The 15,545-nt window shown below is 52.2% G+C and overlaps 1 protein-coding gene across 1 annotated transcript; it reads right to left on the reverse strand.

Annotated features, from left to right (window-relative positions):
- Window positions 1-2,031: 2,031 nt before the first annotated feature.
- Window positions 2,032-11,590, reverse strand: Mymk (myomaker, myoblast fusion factor). The gene is made up of 5 exons (XM_038335646.1): window positions 11,456-11,590; window positions 6,807-6,921; window positions 5,346-5,494; window positions 2,607-2,723; window positions 2,032-2,181 (listed from the first exon to the last, which is right to left on the reverse strand). Exons 1-5 carry the CDS (start codon window positions 11,588-11,590, stop codon window positions 2,032-2,034), a joined length of 666 nt encoding a protein of 221 aa, XP_038191574.1.
- Between the last annotated feature and the right edge of the window lie 3,955 nt (window positions 11,591-15,545).

Raw genomic sequence — 15,545 nt, forward strand, 5'->3', positions numbered from 1 at the left:
GGCACCTGCTTCTGGAGGGGCCCAGACATCTCACCTGGCTTGTTTTATCTCTGCCTCTCACTGGGGTGAGCAGTTCTGACTCAGCTGTTTGTCCTATGGAAGTAAGAGGTGACCCAAAGGAAGCCTGGGCTCTAGGACACTCTGTGTCTCTCTGGTTTATGAACTCATGTGATATGTGTTTAAAGTACATAGGTATATGTCGCGTGCAGGTGTGTGAGGTATGAGCCTGTATGTGACTGGGGACCAGATGAGGGCTTAGCAGCAGGGTTGAGACCTCCATATCTCAGTGCCTTTCTCCCTACTCTGTTCCCGGTCTTCCCCCTCTGAGTTTTATTTTATTTGGTTTTTATATTTATTTATTTTTACTTTTTGTGTGTGGGTGTTTGCTTCCAAGTATGTATGTGTACTACATGCGTGCCTCGTCTTTTGGAGGCCAGAAGAGGGATCTTATCGTGATCACATCCTCTAGATCTGGGTTTACAGACAGTTGTGAGCTGCTGAGTGGGTGCTTGGAACTGAACCTGGGCCCTCTGGAAGGGCAACAAGTGCTCTTAACCACTGAGCCGTCTCTCTAGCTCTCTACTCTTTTCTTAGGAGCCTCAGAGCCCAGCCTATGTGCCGTGTCTTCCTTACCTGATAAACGAATCCTAGTCCCTAGGAGCCAGGTTTGAACTTTCTGAGGTGCCCCATGACATCATAGGCTGTTCTATCATTAAAAGTCTCTGGGGCCAGAGATGGGGTGAGGCCTATGGGTAACCTCTGCCTACCACCAGGGCTTGGAGGGGATGGTGGCAGGGAAGGGACAGGTAGAGATGGCCGAGAAACACAGAGTTGTGGGTGTTCGTGAAGGTAGTCACCCAGAAGGCTAGGCTGAGGGGTCAGCTAGGAAGAGAGGAACATTCAAACCAAGTGGTGGAGCTGGCTTCCTTAGGAGGTACAGGAGGGGACTTAGGAGAGATTGCCAGGGATAGTGGGTGGGGACCGGATGTGGGTGGTTGCTCCCTTGAAGTGACACCATCTGGAGACATTAATAAGTCCCAGACAGGTGTAGGTAACTTCCTGCTGGGCCTTGGGTCATCAGGAAAGGGGATGACTGGGGGTGCTGGGGAGATTCAGGCTTGTGAGGTGATGTCTGAAAGCTGTTGTGGTGGCTGCCATACCCTGCCATGCCCTGCCCTGGTCCCCAGTCTGTCACAGACAGGACTGCCCACAGTACGGTACAGTCTCAGCAAGTCCTGGCCCAGGGGTATTGCCTGCACCCGCCTTTGCTTCAGGGCCCCAGAGTAAGCTTCAGGACAGTGTAAAATAAACTGAAGACCAACAGTGTACCCCGCCTCCAACCCAGGTACCCAGGCCAGCAGCAGACTTAGCTCTGTGTCTATAGCACTGCCCTTAGGGCAGCTGCTGATCCTGACAGGCACTCCCCCAAGACCGGAATTGTAACGCTTAGCATACAGACTTGTTCTAGGAACCAGGTGTATGTAAGGTATTCTTAGAGGCTAATGACTAGTGGCTGATTAGGAGTTTACTCTGAGTGGCTTGATCTAAGACCTGGCTAAAGCTTGGGTCCAGGCCAAAGCTGGTTTCACTGGCTCTAGCTTCCTTAAAGGTGGGGGGAGGTTTCAGAGCTTGGGCAGGGGGTAGAAGTGGCAATACCAGTTTTCTAGAGAAAACAGAAAATCCAGGCGGGCAGGATTTGGGGACAAGATAACCCTTGTTGTGTATGCTGCTGGGCTGGGACTGTGACCAGTATCTACTGACCTAGAGCTCTGCCAGGCATACCTATGGTTATGAGGTCTTGGAGGAGAAAATTCCTTTTTTTTTTTCCTGCAAAGGAATGAAGCAATTGGTGAACAAGGAGTCCGTGGGTCCCTAAGCAGCGTTCAGCAGAGTGTAGCAAGACTGTTGGTCTCTTGGTGTGCAGAAGAGACCATTTCTCATTGATACACCACATGGGAAAGAGGAGGAAGTATCTTGAGAGATATGGTGGGGCTGCCAGACAGAAAGTCAGGACCAGAACAGGGGCTGTGGTCAGACACAAGTGCAGCAGAGGGTGGAGAAGGTCAGCTTCGCGGGGTCCCCCGCATTCCCAGCCTTCTTGTTGACCTTGGGCAGCAGCAGGACAAAGGACATGGCCAGGGCACAGTGGTAGAAGCTGTGGACATAGGTGTAATCCCATTCCTGTGGAGGACAGCGAGTCAGTCTGGGGCCTTGGCCCCATCCCTCAACTAAATCCTGCTAGCCATCTGGTGTTTCTGTCAGTTGTCCCACCCTGAGAAGATGGCAGAAAGGTTCTCTCCCTCCCTCTGTCCCCTGTCCCCTGGGTTCCGGGCATCAGCCCCTGGTCTCTTCCAGGACACGCATCTTGGATCTTCTAGGACATGCAAGCTTCCTGAAGTCAGGGCCTGATTTGACTCCCTGTGACCCTCAGGTCCACGCAGGCTATGATGCTGACACACTGGGGATGGAGAGTACCAACTTCAATTCCCACCACAACAGAATGCATGACTTGGAGCCTCCCTGTAAAGCCAGCCCATCCTTCTGCTAAGCTGAGCCATTTCCAGAGGGCTCTGGAGGGCTCCATCCCTTCCCTACAGGTCTGGTACCTCAAAGAAGAAGCGAAGCATCAGGGCCAGTGCCCCAAAGCAGAGGCCAGGGCCTATCTGCTGAGTGTAGATGCTCTTGTCTGGGTACAAACCCTTCTTCTCCTTCATCTTCTTCAGCTGAGGGCACAAGGTGAGAACATTAAGGTCTTTGGGGTGCAGCACAGGGAAGGGTTCCTTCCTGAGTTGTCTGGGCATGATCCCACTGCCGTCCCCTGCCATCTTCAGGTAGAAGTGTCACACCCCCATTCCTCTGCATGCGTGATCAGGTTTGTCAGTTCTGCAAGGACTGGGCCCCCCTTGAAGTAAAACTGAGAGAGATCTCTGCCTGAGAGATAGGGCTGGGAATCTCTAGGCCAATTTTCCCTGGAATCTCACTGCCCTTGTTGTCTCTTTGGGAAGGAGCAAGGCCACTGATGCACTCCTACCTCCCAGCTAGAGGGCGTTCCCATGGAGACTGTTAACAGAGAAAGGGTATCAGCTTCTTTGGTACCCATGAGCCCTGTACTCGTCTCCAGGTGGTTTGTGTGGCAGTCTGGGACTTCAGTGACATAAAGACAAATACGATCCACGTTACCAGCTCAGTGATCCTTTTCCATTAACCCTGATTTCTCAGGCCCCGTTGCCTTACGTGAGGGTCTGCTGTGTGTTCAAGCTTGGGAAGATGAGGTATTACACAGACGAGATGGAATACCTGTGGTTCCTCCGTGGAATGCAGACCCCTGGGGCCCGGAGGTATTTTAGACTCAGGGTGGCTCAGGTTTCAGTGGGGTAGACCATTTATACACACTACCATCCGGGGCATGCAGTGGGCACAGGACAACAGCCCTTGACTGCACCCATCACTGAATGATCTGGAAACACAAAAGCCATCAGCAGCTGGCCAGAGCTGGCTTTACCAGCAAATGAATGGCGATATGCTGTTTCCAGTCTTCTAAAACTTGCCACTATTAACAGGAGTTGAGGACTCAGTAAATGGCGTCAGTGCTGTGGGTAAAGCTAATTAGCCTGGGTGCAGGCGGTAGTGGCCTGGGAAGCCTCACAAGTGTAACCCTGGGGCCCAGAGGGGAAGAATATCCAAGATCACCCATGGGCCTTCCTTGACCTGGAAACCCCTGTTTTCTGTCTAACTGAGCTTCTGCTCTCCAAGTGTTGTTCCCATACTTCTTCCCCCAAAGGGTGAGACATGGGAAGGAATGCTATCTCCTTTCTAAGAAGCAAGTCCAAACCTACACATCTAGTGGTCTAGGAGATGGGATCTGTGCCCCAGATGTGAATGGCATCCCGTTCCCACCAGAGACTTGGGAAGCCTGGCATTTAGTGGGGCGACACTAATACACATGTATGCTATCTGTCAGGATGGGCATGCTGGGCTTTAATCCCAGCACTCAGGAGGCAGAGGAAGGCCGATCTCTGTGAGTTGGAGGTCAGCCAGAGATAGAAAGTGAGACCTATCTTTAAAAGATCCGGTCAGACCCAGACCCAGCCAAGGGTAGCAAAGGAGCCATGATGGGCGGGACAAGAAAGCAACATCAGAGGGAGCCTTCATCTCTATTCATTCCAGCTTGTTAGTTAACTGCGCAGAACCCCAGCACCTTTGCCACAGGAGGCTCTGGCCTCCAGGGTCAGCCAGGGCCAGCTTCTCCCCAATTAAAGCGTGGCAGAAGCTATTTATTGCCCCCTTAAAGGTCGAGTCCAGCAGCCACTGCTCACTAGGGCTGCAGGTTTGTCTGCTGAACTCTGTGTACCTTAGCTTCACCCTTAACTAAAAAGCAGAATAAGCCCGGGTTCTTCAGGGCCTGCGTGAGTAGGAGACAGCTTGGAAGCTTCCTGCCTGCTTTTACCGGTTGTCCCTTTGATGAATTGGAGGACCCCTTTGATGAATTGGAGGACCCCTCCCTCCCTCCAAAGCACTGCCTGCCCTGCTCTGCACTGCTGGGGTTCTACTTAGGAGAATCCTGAGATCCAAAGTAGTCTTGCATGCAAGCATGGTGTGAACTTGGGGCCTGGGCTGCCACCTGCTTGATCTAAAGTCTGTTGACCTTCCAGGTCTGTGTTTTGGGACTGACTGCTCTGAGTGAGGCCGAGGAGACATCCCTGGGTCTAGTCTGCTATCAGGACCCTTGCTCATGTTGGCTACCTTAGTTGGGCTCCAGGCCTTGCAGCCAGGAGTGCCTTGGGGCTGCAGAGGGCAGAGTAAGTGCCAGGCACCAGGGCATCCTCCAGGGGTAGTCCTACTTAAAACTCTGCTTCGCCCCCACCTCAAACCTTCCTTCCTCACAAGAACTATATCCAAAGCTTGCTCCCTTCAGGCAGGTTCTCCAGCTCAACCTAGTTGCTCTCCAAACTGGTGTTGTAAGCAGCCATTGTCTCTCAGAATGAGAACGACGATGTTGATGAAATAAAGGCGTGATAGTCGTGATGAGGAGTCGTCTCCTCGTCTCTGGGTACATTAAAAGCCATGCATGTGCCTGTGTTTAGAAACAGTCTCTATGGGTATTGGACTCAGAGCAGACAAAAGGAGTTTTGGCTTTACTCAGGACCAGTAATGACTGATGAGCCAGCAGGGAATAGGGTTTAAGCATGAGTCACCATTTCTAGGGACTCTAGGGGTTTTGGCTCAATTCTTATGTTAGTCCACTTTCATATAAGGGTATGAGGTATAGGACCCCATATAAGCAAGGTCACGGGAGAACTGCAGCGTTCCTGGACCCTGTCAGCCGAGACACACATAGTACTCACCCACTTCATAGCGATGATGAGGATGGCTGTACCTATGGGGCCTGAGTACACCCCATAGCCCCAGCGGTCATGGAAAGTCCGCACAGCAATGGTGAGGACACCGAACATCGTGAGGGTTGACCTCTGTGGCTCATCAAAGTCGGCCAGGGCTGGAGAGAGGCATGGGCATGGTGAGCTGCTTTTCTCCTCTTGGCTGTACCTCCACCCTTGGGGACCTACTGGTACACCCAAAGGCCCCGCTTGGTCCCCACAGAGTCTGAAATTTGGTTATTTGGAGGAAATGGGGGATGCTGCTTCCCAGGATCAGGGTGACTGGAATTACACAGTAGGTCGAGTAATCAGTATTTCCTGGGAATCCTGGGACAAAAGTCTTAAGACCAGAGATATGTGAGTGGGTGAGTGGTGCATAGGGCTGAGTCTCACGAGGGACCCTCAGATAAACACGGCCACCTGTGACAGCATCCCTGAGATACAAGGCTGAGTGTGTTTGGTTTCTCCCTTTTCTTTATTTCCTTTCTCTTTCTATTTCTTTCTCTTCCTTCCTTTCTTCTTTCCTTCATCCTTCCTGCTTTATTCCTCCCCACACCCCGTCTGTGGTGGTTTGATAGAAAATGCTCCCACATAGTCTCACAGGGAGCGGCACTATTAAGAGGTGACCTTTTTGGTGTGGGTGTGGTCTTGTTGGAGGAAGCCTGTCACTGTGGGTAGGCTTTGAGGTCTTAGAATCTTAAGTCAGGCCCAGTGTGCCCCATTCTCTTCCTGCTGCCGGCAGATTTAGATGCAGAACTCTCAGTTTCTTCTCCTGCCCCATGTCTGCCTGCATGCCGCCATGCTTCCCACCATGATGATAATGGACTAAGTATCTGAAACTGTAAGCCAGCCCCAGTTAAATGTTTTCCTTTATAAGAGCTGCTGTGGTCATGGTGTCTCTTCACAGCCATAGAAACCCTAACTAGGACATCTTCCTTCCTTTCTTCCTTTTCAAATTCTTGCAGTGCTGGAGATGGAACCAAGGGATGTAACCTATTGCTCACTAGGCCAGTGCTCCACCTCTAAGCCTTACCCTAGGTCCAAGGTGAGGATTTTGAATGACCCCACGCCTAAAACCCAGCGCTGAAGATGACCCCTAAGAGCAAATGTTCCCCTGAGCCTGAAGGATGCTCTGGGAGATGAAGTCTCTGAACTGAGGGCATGGTGGTCTCTGCAGGACTGAGTGTGGGGACACATTTACTCTCTGCTTTGTGTGCCTTTGCTTTTCCAGTGTCACAGTGCTTATTACCGGAATCGATGAAGAATGAGAAAAGCGAGACGGTAGGCAGCTAAGAAATGTGTGTGCTTCTTTCAGTAGATTAAGTCACTGGCTTTGCAGAGCAGAAAGGAGGGAGAGGATCTCAGAGATGGGCTGAGCTCCTGCTGGTCTTGGGGACTGGCTCCCACCCACTGGCAGAGACAGCCACTCACCCATTAGTGAGACCCACATGCTCAGCGCCGTCCCATAGATGCTGAAGTACTCCAGGACGTCGCGGCGCATGAAGCACAGCATAGACAAGCCGGGTCCATCGCAGGCATGGGAGAACTGCAGGGAAAGCACATGAGGTCAGCAGGCCGTGAGCATCAGTGGTGGGTGAGAGCTGGTCCCAAGCCACAGACCCCTCACTTGCTGCGAGACCTTAGCGGCTCTGTGTGTCAGCTTCCCCTATTATCAGAGCACACAATTGCATACGCCCCCTAACCAGGTCTTGTGGAGATTAAACAGGTGAGTCCTGGAGGCCTGGAAGTAAATATCACTTTCAGACTCTCTTACCACTGGTCCAAAGCTGGTAGTCACACAGATGAAGCCTGCTAAGGAGGGGACCCTAAAGCACCACACACACACACACACACACACACACACACACACACACCCCTTTGCCCCTGGGCTGACGTGAAAGTGCACACGTGTTCCCGCATCAGTCTTTGCATGTGAGCCTTTAATCTTGGACCCCTGTCCCTTCAAAAAGGAGGAGGACCTTAGACTCCCCCAAGCAGGCACCGATTCTGCCACTCTTTTCTGCACCTCTCTCGGATACTCTAGCAGGCATGTTCATGACGTGTAGCTGAACAGATTTGCTCTAAAGCAAAAGGCCCTATATGAAATATTTCCAAGCAGTCAACTTACTTCTTACAGAAAACATCTCTCTCTCCTCTTGCTTCACATTTCATCGTTTTAAGTAATATTTAATTACATGACATAATTATTTTGACAAGTGCGACTGGCACAAACAAGCCCGGGAGCCAACACAATTGGCTCTTGGTTGAGCCCAGCTCAGCAGGAGGGAGCAGGCAAGCTGGAAAATAGCTCTTGTCTGGAGGCAGCAGGGGCACCACAGGGGGCTGGGGACCCTGGGTGAGGGATGTGTCAGTCAAGCACGTGGGGCCCGTCTTAGAAGCTTAGAGACCTCCTGCTGATCGCAGTTGCACGTGGACTGTCAGTCAATTGAGAGCTTCCAGGGGAAGGGAGGGAGGCGGTGGTCCAGCTTCTGTGTAGGGCCAGCCTCATCCAGAGCTTTGATGCTGCCTTGAGCTTTTGGGTAATGCACCTTTTTAAAGGGACACTGGGGAAGAGGTGGCTAACCTACTAGGTGTGAGCTCTATTTAGCTCAGGGGAGGACAAGCTTCAGGTGGGGCCAGATCAAGGCTCTTGAGCAGAAGAGGAAAAGAACTCAGCTCTGGGAGGGGCTCCTGCTCTTCCAGCTCCTTACAAAACCGCATCACTCAGCCTGAGCCCACCTCTGGAACATCTGTGCTCCCTTGTGTTGTATAGGCCCCCGTGAACGAGTAAACTTTCTCGCTGTGAGATTCTGAAACATCAGTACCTTCCCCCACGAGGAGCAGAAGAGCCTCACTAGACTGGATCCCAGAATAGTGTGCTTGCCTGTGGGAAGGCCAGAGGTTTTCCAGCAAGGGATCTCACTGTCCTCAGTCTCTGAGGTTCTTTTGGGCTCTGTGTGACTGTGAACTTCCCTGGGGCACCTCCTGCCCAAGGAGGCAAGGCAGTGATGGATACACTCCCTCCCCAGAGGCAGGTGGATTTGGCCCAACCCCAGGCTGGGCTAGGACATAACTGGGTGTGGCAGGAGCTCCAACCCTGCTGTTCACCCAGCAGATCTAGCAGAGGGGTGCAAGCAAGAGGCTGGTCTCTCGGGGTCTCCTCTGTTCAATGGAGTGAGAGCACTTGTTCTGCGGGGCTAGCAAGGAGACCCTGATGATAACTGCATAGCACAGTACCCCGCAAGGGAATGCTTGTTCTGGGAATTGCTGTTTAAAGTTTGTCTTTACAAATCAAACCTTCCCCCAACTCAAAACCAAGTTAATATTGTGCTTTGAGATCATTTAGCTCGCTGAACTCACCCTTAGTCAGAATGAACTCACCTCTGGAAAAAAAAGCAGTGCAATCAACCTTTGAATTTCTAGCGTGACCGGGTCCTACAGGCTCAGGTGAACGTATGAACTTTGATTGTTCTATATTCTCTATTTCTCCTTTGTGATTCTTTTATACCCCTGACTCAGAGCAGTGTATGTTTGTGTGGGATGTGGTGACCAGGGCTAAGACCATGTGTTAAAATCAGCAAAGCATTGAAAACAGCCCCCAGCACCCCAAAAACCATGTTGAAAGCAACATGTGGGTATAGGCTGATAATATCTGCTTGTGGCTTTGTGTGCTGTTGAGTCAATGGGCTCAGGGAAACAGCTGTCTCCCTTGTGAGACTCCCGGGAAAGATTAAGACTCAAATCCTTCATTCTTTTTAGCATATTTGCTGTTTAGCATATGTAGAGGATGCTGTTGTCCGAGATTCTTAGATTAGAACCTGCTTTTAGACTCGATGGCTATAAGATTAGGACAGGAGAGAGCAGGACTCTTTGGAATAAATCATGCCTGCTCTTGGGTAACTGACACCAAGAGCCATCTTGTATTCTGCATCAGCATACCATACAACTGGTGGTTGCCATGGAGGGTCCTGGAGGAGCCACGTGGAAGGCAGAACTCTGGGAGGCACAGACTGTGGCTTTGAGGCCAGGGGACATTTGTCATAGGAGACAGCTGGCCCTGCCACTCTGGGTGGGGCGGGGCAGGGTGGGCCTCTGAGGCTGGCACAGAAGCAGCTGTAGGCCAGCCCAAGCCCAGGCAGGCAGGGTGACTTAATGGGAGCCTGTGGGTTTCTGGGCTGTATCTAACGTGGGCCTTGGCCACAAGAACCTGGTTTCTGTCCCTGACCTTGGGTCTCATCTTGGCTCTGACCTTGACCGACTGGGGTCTCGTGAGGAACAAGTGACATTTTGTGGGAAAGTACTGTAGGCTGACCAGGATCTCAGTGGTACTCATGGTGACATTGGTGGCCCAGCTTCTCTGAAACTCAGTTTCCTCTTACATCAAATGTAAATCACTACCTTAGGCTCATGAGTGATGGTGAGCCCCTCCTCACCCTGGTTGCTGTGGCTTGTCATGGTCTAATATCCTCCCCTCCTAAAGTGAACTCAGAACCCTAGAGCTTCCAGTTCTTTGGAGAAACTCACTGCTGGGACCACCACAACCAGGAGGTAGACATGTGCCAACCCCTCTCTGAATGTTGTCAGCCCAGAAGCGCTGGCGGCTTCTCCCACCATGAGACAGTTACTCTGGCTTACTCAGGAAATTGAGTGATGTGTGAACACACGTGTGTGTGTGTGCTCGTGGCCTCACTCACTCAGAACCAGCTGAGTATGGTCACTTACTCCAGGCTCTTGCCTACTGAGACCCTGCAGCTGGGAGAGGTGGGCCTAGGGACAGGACACTATTTTCCAAAGCTTTGTCTACCTTAAGGAGGAGATTAACAGGCTGCTTGCCAACCTGGAGCATATAACCTACCAACGTGTGGGCCACACACCACACAAACTCCTGAGGGATGGGTATTATAGAGATAAACGGAGATTATGGAGCAGTGAGAGATATGGCATGGCCCCTGGTGAGGACAGCAGTGAGGACCAGTGTGAGGGTACTCAGAAGGACTCAGGGGCATAGTGATGGGGGGAGCTTTAAGACAGAGAGAGGATAGATGGGTAGGTGAATGGACAGGGAGAGATGGTTGGTAGACAGATATAGATAGATATAGATAGATAGATAGATAGATAAATAGATGATAGAGAGAGATAGAGAGATAGAGAGAAAGGTAGTGAATAAGTATATTAGAACAAGTCAAATGATAAATAGATGGTGGATAAATATACAATTAGATAGATTTCAGATTAGATAGACAGACAGAAGCAAGTTGAATGGACGGGTAGATAAAGCCAGAGAGACGCAGAGGGTAAGGAGAAGAAACGAGAGGAGGACAGATGAGGGAGAAGAGGAGGAGGGTGAACTCCATGGGGGTGTAATTCTAGTAATCAAAAGAACTGGATACAGACCCAGAGAAAGGAGAGACAGAGGCAGAGAGAAAACTAGACATCGGACTAGTGGGAGAAACGAAGGGAGACAGACACATGGTGGGGGTGAGGAGAAGCAGAGGCCTTGACACCAGGCTTCAGAGAAGCTGGCCAGTGCCAGACAGGCCCCTACAAAACAAGAGACACTCCAGGAAGTTACCAGGGAACAGGGGGAAGAGGGAACTGAGAGGCAGCCAGCCAGACACCCTAACAGGATGAAAAAGAAAGGGACTCAGAGAGAGGCTGGTCCTTCTCAATGGAGGAACTTCCGATTCTGGAGTCAGATCTACCCAGGTCCTCTACCTTCCCTCAACCTAGTGGGTCCATTGTTAAGCCTGCTCACTCACCCCTTGTCCTCCCTGGCTCAGCAGCTCTGGGACAAAGTTGGTAGAGAGGAGGGTGCGGGGAGCCCAAGAATAAGCAGCCTGCAAAGGTTTTTCTCAACTGACACAGGGCCATCAGTCACATGTCAGCCACTCCCAAATTCCTGGCACAGATGGGTAAACTGAGGTCCATAGAGGAAGACAGACGCCAGAAAACCTCTCTTTCCAGTCAACGGGATACCCCCACCCATACCTTTCTCTTCCAAATCCTCTTTCTCCATCACCTGGCACAAGACAGTGGTAGCGACCCTCCCCGTGAGGTCTTCCTCCTAGGCTCCCACTTACCACCACGAAGAACATGGTGAAGAGATAGACCATGGCCTCCATGTAAAACCGCCTCTTGGCCGCAATGCTCACGGTGGGGAGGAAGGCCAGGCTGCTGAGCGTAGGTAGGAGCAGTTTGGCTACAACTGCCCCCATGGGCCAGGAGGAAGGTACCGGCTGGGGAGAAGGTGGTGAAGGTCTTCCCGGTCTCCAGGGCAGGAAGAAAAGGAGTCCACTTCTTTGCTTCTTCAGCAGCCCGGACTGCAGCTGTGGCAGCGCCCACAAGGAGGGCTTAAGTGCCCCAAGGCAGCATGTGCCCGGTGACACATGGAGAAGGTCCAACAGCTGATACGCCGCACCATGTGGCCTGCACTTGCCTCGGATTCTCCCTCCCCTCTCTCTCTTCCTTTCTCTCCCCCGCCCCCCCCACCCCCCATTCCCTCAATGAAGCTGTATTTCTTCCTTGAGAGGTAAGACTCTGGGGGGAGGGGGAGGGGGAGGGGGAGGGGGAGGGGAGGAGCAAGTTCCTATAAATGAGATCTTCCACCTTCTTGTTCTTTTCCATCCAGGTCTTTGTCCTAGGATGAACATGTCTAGGGTGCTGCTATTTGGGTCACATGTCAAAGGGGTTCAGGAGGTGAGAAAACTTAAAACTTAACCAATTCTCTTCAAAGGATCAGCAGATAAGCTTCCCGGCTCACCGGCCCATGGGCCCGTTTTATTCAACCGCTTACCCACCGCCTTCTCTGTTTAGTTACATTGTTTCTTTCCTTAAGCAAGCAGACAGGACCTTCTCAGTTCGAAAGCTGTGTCTGTTCTTGAAGCTCTCCTTCCCTCTTTTAACAACAGCTCCTTGGCCTGACTTCAGGAAATCACCTTCTCCTGTTGCAAAATGTCTTAGAGGAACTGTCTGGCAGGGACCCCTCAACCCCCAGCCAAGGAACAACGGGTGTGTGGTCTGAGTTTCTCGGGCCAGCTCTTTCTCAGGTTTATTTGTGATCAGCTTCTTTTGCTATTTATGCACAGGGTTTAATCGCATAGGCGGAAGGGTTCTGGCAGGTGCACACACCTGTGTGACACTCTGTTCACTTCCGGGGCTCCTGGACAGGACATTCCTTTATGCCCTTTCTGGCAAGCTATTCCCTGCTCCCTAATAGAAGCAGCCACCACTGTTAATTTCTGCTTGGGCCTGACTTCATAGAACTTAAGAGTGTGTGTTCTTCAGGGTTTGGCTCCTGTACAATGACCCCGAGATCTGTCCATGCTGTTCTGCTCCAGTTCCTTTGGTGGCTGGATGGGCCAGAAGGCTATCCTCTACTTCCCTCACCCTGGTACCTAGACCTTGGGGTATAGCAGGTTCAAGTACCAATACACCCTTAGTGGGCTTTTCTAAGAGAGGTTGTGGGCTTCCTGTCTCTTTGAGGCCTGGCCGCTCCACCCCTACTCAACTGCCAACTCCCACATCCCTTTCTGGAAACCCCTTGTCTGATGTTGTCCGAGATCCAGTTCTCCTGCTCACAATGAAATATCCAACTTGAGACACACCTGGCCCTGTTGTTCTGCGTAAGGCTTTTCCAAGGTTCTCTCAGTCCCTGGAGGAAGCTTAATGACTCAAAGCGATCCGAAGCTGCCCATATCCATACCTAGATGCACACCCCAGCCCTTGCACGTGCTAGGCTCTCCCGTCAGATACAGCTTCTCCCCCAGCTTCTGCTTCCTGTCCCTTGTTCTGGCTAAGGCCTGGTTCATTCCCAGCCTGGACAGTGTGTCTGAGATGAAGACTTCTGTGATTGACAGATAGTGAGCCAAGAGATTCCTTCGCTCTTCCTCTGCCCCTCCCCCAACCCCACAGCCTTCCTATCCTGGCCCTTGCCACTCTGATGGAGATGCTGGTGTTGAACTGCTTGGGTCTTGAGCAGGGGATCTGTCTGCCTGGCTCCCTGCCATAGCCCTTTCAAGCCCAACCTAGTATTTGTGGGTCTTCAACAAATACCAGAGAAATGAATGGCTGTTAAAAGAATGAATGAAAATCCAGGGAGGTGGGGCTGATTTCAGTCTGGCTTTCTAGGGGCCAGTTCCCTTTCCAAATGGGAAAACCAGTCCCTGTTATATGAACGCTGGTGGTGGGGGCTGGGGCGGTTCATGGTTGCCCCTGAGCAACTCAGGTGGGGTCTCCCATGCCTCCTACTTCTCCCTTCACTGGTCCACAGTTCTAACTCAGCCTCAGCTCCCTGCAGGAGTTCAAAGGGGGAGAAGGAATAGACAAGATGTCACGGCCTTGGGGAGGTGGCAAGGAGCACATGCCCCAGAGCCATAAACCCCAGAAGCAGGAAAACATTCCACAGCTGTGTGTGTGTGAGCGCGCACATGTGTGGGTACGTGCACAAGTGTGTGTGTTGCAGCTATGAACTCCAAGCCAGGCTGTAAGCTTCAGGAAGAGAGAGAGGGATGGGGTGGGGGGGGGCAGGAAGGAGAAGGAAGTGGAGCTGTACAGATGCTATAGCCATTAAAGAGGAAGGTGCTGAGGAGAAGATGTTCCAAAGCAGGGAGACAGGTGACTGGGCCTGGGGTGCTGCCCCCCAAGGGGGTGGACGTGTGTGGCTCCCATCCCAGCCTGGCTGCCTGGCCGCAGACCAGCTGACTCTGGAGAAGGCATCCAGTCTTGAACAGGACTGAAATGACCCTTGGGTCTCTCTGGAGCAGGGGAAGTGATTTGCCAAAGGGCTGGGGTTGAGGTAAGTAGAATGGCAAGTCAGGAAGCTGCCCTGGGAAGAGGTGTTGCCCTGGAGACTGAGGGAAGGGGTCAAGGGTCCACCTGGGCAGGCTCAAGGCCAACCCTGGTCCTTCCCACCTTCGACACCCCGCCCGCCAGCTCCCTACCTGCTCTGTGCTTTAGCCCAATAGACCTGATCAGCTGTGCCATCAAACCATGAGTGTCCTTCAGAACACAGCCTGGCTCAGAGTGTGGCTGTTTGTCCATGGCACATGTCTGTGCACATAGGTCTTGAAAACCACATATACACGCAGGGCTTGACCAGGGCTAGCCATGTGCAGAGAGCTCTTCGTGCTGTGCCTCATGGGTCTTCTGGCAACCAGCAGGTGCAAACTGCGGCCTTTTCCATTTTTTTTTTTACAAGGAAAAGACTGAGGCCCAGGGAGGAACAACACCTCACTCAAGGTCACTCTGATAAGGTCACCGAGCCATATCAGACTGCCTGGTCTTGTCACTTATTTTCCTTTGTCCTGTGAGACTGGAGGGGCCCCGAGCTGTTGCCTTCTTGTCTTGGTTCATGGGTGGGCGCAGTGGATTCTTGGCATGACCTGGCTTCAGTGCCCAAGGGTTCCAGGTGGCATCCCTTCTCTGCCCAGCAGGTGGCATGGTCCCAGTGGGACCACGTAAGGGTCAGCCTCTAGGCCACAAAGCCTGGAGTGAGGGCTAACCAGTTAGTCCCCCCTTCCCTAGCCCCTCAGCTGAGGGAGTGGCTGGGTTTTATAGAGGTGCTGACACGCATGGAATGCTGAGCTCTCAGCCTTCAGGACAGCTGTCTGTCTGCCCAGCCCAGGGGTGCTGTGCCAGCTGCTGTATTGGCCTCCTCCAAATTTTGAACACTCGGTCTACAGTAGTGGGTCACCTCAGAGCACAGAAGCCTTGTTCTCGTCTGGGGTCTACCGAAGTCACCCGGAGGAAAAGGAGAAGCTTCAAGTCTCTTTAATTCTATCTTTGAGGTCTGTGCCTAGGCTGCCTTTTGGGAGTTCTGTCTGTGTGTAACACAGGGACAGTGATTGGCGGCTGTCACAAGCATGGGCACCCTAGGACACTGCGGCCTGTTAACATGCTAGAAGTCCCAGGAAGCATCTGCCGTGTGACCCCACGAACTTCTGCTGGCATCTGCACAAGGCCGAGGGGCTCAGGCCTTGTCCTCTAGTAAGAACTGTGTGGTCTGCCCCACATACTGGTGGGTTCTCACCGTGGAAAGACACTGGCTGTTTTCCGGAGTTGGGTGCTGGAGCAAGGCTGGGTTTCAGCTCCTGATTCCCTGCTGTTACCTAACCCCCAGACTGTCTGGCACATGACATTCACTGCATGTGGCCAGAGGAGACAGCTACAGGC

The sequence above is a fragment of the Arvicola amphibius genome, chromosome 7 (assembly GCF_903992535.2).
Source record: "Arvicola amphibius chromosome 7, mArvAmp1.2, whole genome shotgun sequence".
Taxonomy (NCBI): Eukaryota; Metazoa; Chordata; class Mammalia; order Rodentia; family Cricetidae; genus Arvicola; species Arvicola amphibius.